This window comes from Pteropus alecto, unplaced genomic scaffold (genome assembly GCF_000325575.1).
Source record: "Pteropus alecto unplaced genomic scaffold, ASM32557v1 scaffold95, whole genome shotgun sequence".
NCBI classification, from domain to species: Eukaryota; Metazoa; Chordata; class Mammalia; order Chiroptera; family Pteropodidae; genus Pteropus; species Pteropus alecto.
The window spans coordinates 11,030,077-11,040,901 of NW_006441071.1; the positions used below are offsets into that span (position 1 = coordinate 11,030,077).

A 10,825-nucleotide genomic window follows, 5' to 3' on the forward strand; every position below is an offset into this window, starting at 1 on the left:
GGCTGGATCATTGGAATGTGGTCCATTAAACAGAAGAGTCTGTAGTAGCCGCAGAATCCTAAGCACTTCAAAGCTGGAAAGGTCCATAGGAATGGCTCTAATTTCTTCACATCGCAGATGGGGAGACTGATAAGAATTGTATGTGACCCTCTGCAGGAATTTCATGTCACCTTGCCCTTTCCCCATATCAAGCCTTATCAGTTTCCGCTTTTTTCTCCAAGAAAAGTGCCAACCTTCCCAGCTCCCTAAGCAAACTGCCCTTTTACTTTCATCTCATCTTTTTCCTCCAGTTGAGTAGGGCAACACCTGGGAAAGCTTATTGTTGACCAGAAACACTAACCTAAGTTGGGTGAGTTGTATGGTCTTTATCACATCAAGGTCCCAAGAAGCTGTAAGATTAAAGACGAAGGTGATGGTGGTAAAGGAGGGCAGTAATACTAATAACAGTAGTAGCTCCTACTTTTTGAGCTGGGCAATGTGCCAAATACTATATGTACATCCTCTCACTGAATGCTTAAAAACAGGTATTATTATTCCCACTGAACTAATGGAGAAGCTGAGGTTCCAACGTCGACCCACATGCCATGTCGCCAAGTTACTGAGTGGTAGAGAGAAGCTCTACACCTTTTGTTAGGTGCTGTTCAATAACCACATCCTCACCTCAGAGTGGAAGGGGATTCAGGTGTGCAAGGCTGGGCACAGTGGCCTGGAAGAGCATTTCTACTTTACTTCTCTGGAACTGGACGCCACTGGCCAGTTGCCCTTGCCTCCCTGCTCCTTGGAGGTCCCAGACATTTTCTATTGCCTGGGACAAAAACTTCGCAGTCAAAAATCTTCTTAAATTCTAAAAATATTAGTCTCTTGTTCAGTAGGGGGAGAAAACCCAGAGGCAGAAAGAGGCCGAGAGTCAGTCTTGAGGAAAATCAAGTCAACTGCATTTCCCAATCTATTCATTTTCTAACCCATTTAAATGGGATTCTAATTGCATAAAACAACTATTTTGTTCATTAAAGTTCAATTAAATTTATCTGAAACTCAGGCTAATGGCATTGTTGTTGAACAGCCATATTAAAGATGAAACATAATCTCTCTTGACTCTATTTCCTTTGACAAAATAAAGTTTAGCTACTAAAGAGCTTGCTACATAAAGTCTCTTTTATAAATGGCAACAAAAGGTGAACATTTATGAACAGCAGTTTTTATTATCACCATCAATAGCCATTTTCTTTGTTACCAAAATATGCAGAAATGATTACGGGGCCCTTTTTCTCATTATGGCTTTGATTTTTGGGGAAAAAAAAATGAAATAAATAGCTTGATAAGCATATCAATGTGAGTCACACATTGAGAGCCCACAGGGAGTGGCCTCAATGCCTTGATGCAGGGCACTCTACAGACTAAGCAGATATTTCAATTTCCAGCCTCGCAGGCCTCGGACAGTGCCTCCCTAGAGTCACATCTCTGTTTCAAGGCAAAAAAGAAATGTTCCCCCTACCTAGGTGGGTCAATCCATTCTTTTTTGTAGCCACAAGGCAGAACCTGTTTGCTCTCCGGAGTCAGGGAAGCGAAGAGCAGCCTGCAGAGAGTCTGCCTTTTGGAAGAGCCTCCCACCCTCTGGTGACACCTGGTCTTGCCATGGGCAGCCACCAGAATGGCACACGGCCACCATTTCCCTCCTCGGGGCCCTGCTGTGTTCACAGTTAACCTCAGTTGGCAGAATCTCCGCCCCTGGTCAGCAGTACAGCAACTCTCAAGCCTGGTGATGTTAACTTAGTGCCCAAAGCTAAGACAAATGTCATCATCAGTCCCTAGCCGAGTGAGTGCATAAGTATGAGCGGCAAGCTCAACAAGGGTCTGGGACATGCAGGGGTCACAGGGACCCATGGAGGTGAATAAGACACCGCGAAGCAGAGGGTGAGCAGTGGGTGTAAAATGAGAGGGCCACAGTTTCTTACCTGGAATCCTTGGAGCTAGATTTACTTTGTATGAGTTCAGAATTTTTAGGATTTTATAAAGATAATTTCACCTAATATCATATATTATCTAAAAACCCACATGAATATTATATAGTCACATGTTTGAGTATTTATACTAAAAGATAAAGAATATGAACAGCTTATATCCATTCAGGTCAGGTCAAGTTTGCTTCTAAATGATTTATGAGTTATGAAACATCTCTGGGAGCAAAAGGACACCTACTCAAGAGAGAAGAGGACCTCTGGGAGGGAGAGGGAAGAGGAATGGATCACCCGTAATATTCTGGGAAGAAAACAAGGTGCAGTGAACTGAGGGAACCGACCTCTCCTGGAATTCGCGGGTCTCCTACCAGTAGGATATGGGCAGCCCATCGCTGAGTGTATGTTGGATTCATCTTTCCCCTGAGAGCTGCCGCAAAAGGTCCGAGCTCCAGTGTTCCTGGCGGTTGCTCAAGCTGAGGGCTACACTCACACACAGGCCCCTGCGCCTGGCCTCCAAGGCTGCTTTGTGGCCAGAGGGTGCTTTACCCCTTTGTAATCTGTCTGCTACTGAAAAGACCCACCATGACCACCACCACAAGCACAAATCTGGCCAAAGCAAGAGGAGGCAAGTCTCCATTTGCTGCAGTGTATAGTTTTTTAAAATAGGTGAGTATGTTTAATATGTTCAGAAGAATTCTTCATACTCAAGAATATATTCTCATGAAAACACTCTCCTTAGGACTCTCAAGTCTCCAGGAGCTGCAGCAAAAACAAATAGAATATATTTTTTAAATGCTGTCATATATGAAGATGGAATGAACGGTGTTCAATCAAAACTATCTATCTATAGTGGCGATGGCTGTGCAACATCGCAAATGTACTAAAAGCCACTGGATTGTACATTTTTAAAGGGTGAATTTTATGCTACATGGATTATCAACTTTAAAAAACTAACCAGTTAAAAGAAACAAGTTAATTCAGTGAAATGACTTGAAGATCCACTCCACTCCCATAACCACACTCTTAAACCTTGTCAACACTTGAATCCCAACTGTAGAAACCTTAAACGCATGCCCCTCCCCCAACCACCGCTTCTGACCTTGAAAGCCTGCTCTCACCCTCCCTCCTTCTGTATCTGTTTAGCAGTTGTCTTAAGTTTCCCATGGAAACAGCACATTACCACAAGTTTAATGGCTTAAAACAATAGGAATGTATTTTCTTACCTTCCTGGAGGCCAGAAGACTGAAATCAGTTTCACTGGGCTAAAGACAGGATGTCAGCAAGGCTGGTTCCGTAAAGAGGCTTTAGGGGAGAATCTGTTTCCTTGCCTCTTCCACATTCTAGGAGACCTGGCGTCGGGCCCTACTCACTTCGCCTTGCTTCTGTCATAGCGTCTCCTCTTGTCTCTGATCCTCCTGCCGCTCTCTTTTGACAACCTTTCTGATTCTGTCAGGCCCATCCAGATAATCCAGGATAAACTCCCCATCTCAAGGTCCTTAATAGCAACTACAAAGTCCCTTTTGCCATGTAACACATTCATAGATTCTGGGGCTTACGTTGTGGCCCACTTGCGGTGGGTGGGGGCGTCATTCAGTCTTTTACAGCCTTCTACTTCCTAGGTTCCCCTGTATCTTCCAGTCAATCCCCTCTTTGATGTCAACTACCTTCCTTATTTAACCCAGACTGATGGATAGAAACACTCTCTCTAGTATCTTCAATTCTCTCACGCCCTTTCCTACATATTAAACCTACCAGGAAAGCCCCTTCCCGAAACAATTCTATAATCTGTCATCTCTGCTCTCATAATCAAGAATTCAGTCTTTATGAATGAAATCTTCCCTTTCCTGTGGAAAGCCAACCATTCCACCTCTGCTCTCCATCCCCTTCCTCCCTTCAGGATTCTTTCATCAATTATTCTTAGATCTTCAATATCTGACTTTAAACCAGTCTCTTGCCCTTAGCAATAAATTCTTTTCTCCCATCTAAAAGAAAAATTGAGGACTTCTTGTTCTGGACAAGATTGAGATGACTTTGTTCTTCCTGCTCCTCCTGGCTACGTATCATTAAAACCCTGGACATGATACAATGAACAATGATAGAGGACTGTGAAATATTGGAAGAGACAAGCAGATGAGTTAGGGATTTCGGGATTTAGGAACTACACAGGGGTGAGTTGTCTGGGTTTGCTTTTCATCTCATATATTCTGGACTTGGAACTGGAAAAGCCTACAATCTGGAACCACTAACAACAGATACAGGAAAAAAAATTCTAAAGCTCTAAGAAAAGCTTGTTCTTTCTAGTCAAAGGACCCATAATGGAGCAGCATAGCAAGACAAAAACCTTTGTGACAGACAATACACTATCCCCAAACATAAGGAATGGTCCGTCTGTATAGTCTCAGTAGAGACGAAGTGGGCAGTTTGGATTTCTATCCCTCACTTGGTGGCAACAAGTGAGCCAGAACAGTGCAGCTCCTACCCTCCTCCCCTCAGCACTGTGTCAGTGGGGACTGACTTCCGCCCCTGCCCCCCAACTTAGTGGCAGCTGGAGGTCCTAAGAGGCATTTCCAGCATGCTGTCAGTGAAGACTGAGTGGGATTTCCCGGCAGTGGGAGGCAGCATCCCACACCTTCTAAACTACAGAACAGAAGGAGGATCTTGAAGACCAGGGAGCTCAAAAAAGGAATTCTTTAAACCTGCACAGGAACTAGCTGACTCACACATGGAACTGACCTACATTAACGTACCAAATGGTTTGAGAATTGAACCAAAGTGTGGAATAGAACCCGAGTTTGCAGAGTGGCCTCTGGGTAGCACACAGATCAAAAGTGCACTGTAAGAGCCCTGAAAATTTTCTGGGTAGCACACAAACAGATCAAAAGTGCACTGTAAGAGCCCTGAAAATTAACTTCTTGTTGAAACCACCACCCACAAAAGTGGGTCAGGACCTGAGCACCAAACCAAAACAGAGTGTCTGCCTGCTAAAAGGAAAGATTTAAATAGAATCTAAAGTCTTCTAAACATGATACCTAAAATGTCCAGGTTACAGTTGAATCACTTGTCACGATAGAACCAGGAAAATCAAAACTTAATGAGAAAAGACAATTAACAGACACCAATATTGAGATGAGTTAGACATTGGAATCATCTGACAAAGATTTTAAAGAAGTCATCAGAAAAATGCTTTAATGAGCAATTATGAACACTCTTGGAACAAATTTTAAAAAAGAGAATTTCAGCAAAGAAATAGAAGATATAAAAGAGAACCAAATGGAAATTATAAAACTGAAAAACACAATAACCAAAATAAAAAACTCACTTGGGGGCTCAATAATAGTTTGGAGATGGCAGAGGATAGAATCAGTGCCAGATCAATAGAATTTACTCAATTGGAATAGAGAAAACAGACATAAAAGATCATCAAGGAAGAATGGGTATAAGGTTTAAAAAAATATTCCAAGAAATAATGGCTGAAAAATTCCCCAAATTTGGTGAAAGGTCAAGAAGCTACAAACATCAAACAAAATAAACCCAAAGAAATCAAAGCTAAGACACATAATTATCAAACTTTGGAAAACCAAAGACGAAGAAGAAAATACTGAAAGGAGAGAAGAGGGGGTACATGTCCAATAGGGAACAGCAATTTGAATGTTAATAGACTTCTCATCCAAAACCACTTGAAATGCTTTCCCCAATGTCGCTATTTCCATCACGCCCAAAAGTTCCTTCAAACTCTTTGTTGTCAATCCCCTCCCCACCTCCACTCCTTGGCAATCACTGATCTCGTTTTCATCCCTATGGTTCTGCCTTTCCCAAAAGGTAAATTTCATGTATTTTTAAACATCTGCCAATAAAGATGATGCTTTCTCTAGTGCTAACCTGTCTTTTGAGCTTCAGACTCATTCATCAAATATCTTTTGTTTGGGTCAGATTTAAAATCCTCTTTTTTTCTTCATGCATTGAGAAGTTTGAGTGATTCAAAAATTACTGAACCTGAGACTTTACTAGTCTCTCCATTAAAGAGGGGAAAAGTTCTTACTTTGCTAATTTCTTGGAGAGGTTAAATAAGTAAAACGCCACTAAGGAGCCAAACAGGCTGAGTATATACAATAGATAGATGCTCAATACATCATTAATATCAGCTTCTCCCAATGAAGTTCTCTTTCTTCAAGGAGACCTGCACCTTTTGAGGATGGAACATGGGGTTTCTAAATTGTCAGCCCACTTGACGGAGAGTTCAGACCTCCTCAGAGGCCAGGAATCATTCTCCCCATCAGTCAGTAGGCGAGAAATGCTAACACTTCCAATGACTGCCATCTGAATTCCCAGAGTCGGATTACAATTGAGTCTTGCTACCAACCAATTACTTCATGTAATGAGAATGCCTCAGGAACTCGTTAGCTTCAAGTTTAGGGGGCTGATTGATATCTGAAATGAAGATTGTTTCATTTCTGATCTTTTATTTAAAGGCGAAAATAAAGCACAATGTTATCTTGCAGCATATACTGCTCCAGTATAATTACTTCCGGGTCACTTACAGTAACATACACATTTTGGCCTGTTCCACATTGGACGGGTACAGGGAGAAGTGGCAGACCCATTCACTCCTACATATTTTTGCATCCTGAGTCTTCATATTTTCATACACTATTACCCAGTAGCAATTTCTAATGTACTCTGAGAATGCATGTGGTATTTTAGTGGATGCTTCTTCTCAGTCTCTCTCTAGATGAACTAAACAAAAGTACCTTAATAAAAGTAAACTGATAAGGATAACATTGTTCTCATTTCAAACATACATAAAAGAACTAAAATGTTGTAAAATATGTCAGGCAGTTTTTACTAATCCTCTAATCTCCTGAGAAAGGGCTTGCAATGAGAATTACATTAGAATTATCACAGCTAGCATTTTAATACTAGAAGGACTTCAATTGATTTCATGCTACATATACACTAAAAATGCAGTTAGTGTAAGGTAAAGAAATTAAAATTACAATTGAGGTGTCATACAGTAAGTGAAAAAGCCTGAAAGGTCTGTCTGGTCACAGAGCTAATAATGACTTTATGCAGAATGCAGTGGAACAAAGGTGCCTTTCTCAAGACCCAAAGTGAACCCGTGGCTGGCACTATTTTGCTAAGGCCGTATACAGCTGTACTTGGTTATAGGAACATTAGTTAAGTGAGACCATAAAAAACAGCTGTATTTGAGATCACACAGAACTCTACATTTTCTCCCTGTAGCAGCCAATCAGAAATCTTGCTGACAGGCAAACATGTACGAAACGAATGATCCTATTTAGATTAATTCCCGTTAATGCCTTACACAGGCCTACTTTCCTGGCATATCATGGAGAGAGTGGGTCAGTTCCATTCGAGATCCGGAGATAGAAAATGCGAGCTTGATTACTTGATAAAATATGTGACTATACTGGTAGAGAATGTGGAGAGCTCAGTCTTTAAAAATAAAGCTGGTGAGCTCTTCCCCAGCTCAGAGTTCAGCCACGAGGCACTCTGGAAACTCAGCACTCAGCCGGCAAGCAGTCTAGAGAACTGAGATTTAACTGTGGCTCTGTCACGACTGTTTCAGTTCTTTACTCTCTATCCAGTAACCCAATATATCCACTCTTTGCCGTGAAATTGTGAAATGCCCTCAAATCACTGGCTCTGGGATTTGGCCCATGGGATGTTAAACATCACAGACAGGACTGAAATGTGCTTACTTGGCTGGGCTCACTTGCTTTCTACCTCTGCCATTGGCATGAGAACATACCTGGGTTACCCGCTAGGTCCAGTGGCCTCATAGGAGGCACGTGGAGCAGATATGTGAGCTGTCCAGGCTGAGGCCAGCACAGCTGTCCAGCCAAGCCCAGCCTGGATCAGCCAACCTACAGACTCATAAGCAAAAGAAGTGCTTCTTGTGGCAGGCCACTGAGATTTTGCACTTGTTTGTTATGCAGCATCACTGAGGCCACAGTTAACTGATGCCTCACTGGGGACTGTGTGACCTTGGGGAATCCCTCTGCTGCCTGTCCTCCGCTCTCATCTGTAAAGCGAGGGGAGGGGTTGGAAGATCCATACAGCAGCTTCTAATGGTAACTGGGGACCAAGAGCTCCAGACTCTGGGTGCTCAGATTTCCTCCAGGCTTAGAAGAAGGAGCTGAGGAAAACACTCCAGCTGGCACTGCAGGAAGGCAGAAAAGGCTTTATCTCCAACGATATGCCATAAATGCTTGACAATGTGTCCACAGTTACGTAAACAGTCTATGAGAGAAGAAGGGTCTGACGAACCTGGAGGCCAGGATGTTTTGATAGCCAGCTCCCAGAGAAAACTTATTTTTCTATTGGTTGAAAACTAGACGAATAAGCAAGTCAGAAGACAGAGTGGAGAAAATGAAAATCTTTATTTTTAAACACTAGTACATTTTCAGGCTGTTTTAAAAAGGAAAAATCATATTAATTCAAAACTATGCATCAAAGCATATTTATTTAAACTCTAATTTTACAAACACATAATGAAAGAAACATATTTTATAAATATCTACTCAGAATATGTATTATGAAAAAAAGTGTTTAAAAATAACAGCCCCAGATCTCCCTCTTTAAATATATAAAATTCCCATACAATTCATAAGAATACTTTCTCAAGAGCCAAAAATTTCACAAAGGCCAACAACTCAGTTCTCATCAGACACAATCAAAAGTAATAAGGATATAAAAAAATGTAAAAGTTCTGTACAGGGAAATATAGATAGCACACGGGTAAATCTCATTACCATACATGCCATTTGTGTTTTAAAAATGTTTTATAAAAACTGCCATTTAAAACAAATAAGTGAGAGTCCTTCCCTGACTGTGGAAAATATATAAATTATCACCCTCCCACCTGGGTGCTGAGGCTCCCACCTGCTGGGGTTGGGGAGAGAAGTTCCCATGTATTTCCTAACTAGGGGTCTGAGCCACACTTGAGGACCCATCTCCTCTGGCAGTGGCTGTATTTGGTGAGTGAGTCACTATTATTTCCTTTCACGTAGAAAAATCCTTTTGTATCATAAAGGACAACTGCTCACAAGTGAAAGCAAGATTAGGGGATGACTTCAGATTGTTGTATGCAATTAATTATATGCATATTTTGTGGTTTGGGCGACCAAACACTGGGAAGTCTAATTTTCCGCTATCAGAGACCCGCCCCGTCACCTACTGCAAGGAAACACACGGCACAGCCCCTCGGCTGCCCCTGCATCTTCCCTCTTCCAGCCCAAGCTGCTCTGATGCCTGCAGCAGTGCATGCAGATTATTGTCTCTTCTGACACTTCTTCTGGAAAGAGCTCTTCAAAAAAGTGCGGTATACAGGGTCGTCCACATATTCGTTCTTAAACCTGGAGCTCAGCACTCTTTGTCGCTTTTTCTCCCCTTGGATTATGTCTGTTCCATAAAATGTGTCTTCAAATCGCATATCGGAGGCTGTGGACTAAAATCAGCCAGTGTTACGTTGCAGAAGGGTATGGCATTCGACCGCGACAAGAATGGACAAAGATCTGATTCGGGTGGCTGGGGGTGGGGTGCTGAGGCCAGGCTGCCAGTCCAGGGTGGAAGGGCCCCACACAGGCGGCTCTGGAGTCCTCTTACCTATTCCAGCCTCCTGCCTCCATTTAGCCCCACTTTCTTCAGCATCTCCAACCCCAGCGACCTTCCCCAACACAAGCAGGATTCAAAGTCTTCTCATTTAAATCTCCCTCACTCTCCATCTTCCCTCTGGCTCCTGCCCAACCAGAGTTTTGAGAAATTTGTCAGCAGTCATCTCTAATTCACTCCTATTCCTATTTATTCTGAGCCTCTGCCCCCCAACCTCCCTGAATATGTCCTTGGCTCAAGTCTTAGTTCCTATGACACCTTTTTATCCTACATTTCTTTGACTATTGTCACCTAACTATTGCTGGAAGCTCTCTTCTGTCATTTTATAAGCCCTTTCTCCTGCCTCTCCTCTTCCTCCTCTGGGGGCTCACTGTTGATGTCTCAGGGGTTCCCCTTTCTTAACTATCTGCTCAACTCTGACACCCCTGTGGTTTTACATTTGGCCTTCTCCTATCCGCATATGTTTCCCCAGTCTTCACGCCCACACTTATGGCTTTAATTCCTGCATCTACTCCCAGGATGCTGACATCCAGTCCAGACCTCCTCCTGTGCTCAGACCTGCATGTCCAACTGCTCAGCAAGCACCCCAGAGTGTTTATCCTAGGGGCACTTCGAATTAACCTGTCCTAAATTGAGCTCAAAGTCTTCCTTCTCCATTGCTGTCTTCCCTATATTCCATAAATGGCACAACTATCCCCATCCATCTAGCTACATAGATCAGAAACCTAAATGTCATTGTAAAGTGCTCCCTGCCCCACTCTGTCCAGGACCCCTTTCTACAAGAAGCCCTCCATCCTTTCTTCTTTATCCCTACTGGACTCATGGTGCAAGTAGGCCCTCCCAATTCCTCTCCTGAAGCACTTCAATAAATGCTACACCCCCAGGTTATTTTCTACCGAATCACTAGATGAAAGTTCTCTAAAAACTTTCTGACTATGTGATACCCCTGCTTATAATCTTTCAAGAGCCCTACTGCCTTCAAGATAATAACCAAGCTCTCTAGGCTGGACCTACTGATAACTTGGCATAATCCTACCTCATGCTCTGGTCAGAGTGAATTGTTTGCAGGTCCCGGACACACTTTATTGGCTCATTTGTGCCTTTCAGTCTCTATACGCACAGCTAGCTGTCTTTGTACGGAAGATTTTCCGTGTTTTCTACCACAGACAAACTTGAGGGACCTTCTTTTAGGTTCCTTTACATGTCAATGCAGTAGAATGAGGACAGTGGCAGGA

The 10,825-nt window shown here is 42.7% G+C and overlaps 1 protein-coding gene across 4 annotated transcripts in view; it reads right to left on the minus strand.

Moving 5' to 3' along the window:
* Nucleotides 1-8,340: 8,340 nt before the first annotated feature.
* KDM4C (lysine demethylase 4C) overlaps nt 8,341-10,825 on the minus strand; it is a 336,400-nt gene continuing 333,915 nt past the window's right edge. For all 4 annotated transcript variants that reach the window (XM_025051416.1, XM_015594513.2, XM_006918364.3 and 1 more), the window contains exon 22: nt 8,341-9,426. In XM_025051416.1, the coding sequence (XP_024907184.1) occupies nt 9,250-9,426 (177 nt within the window). In that variant the 3' untranslated portion in view covers nt 8,341-9,249. The remainder of the gene's footprint in view (nt 9,427-10,825) is intronic.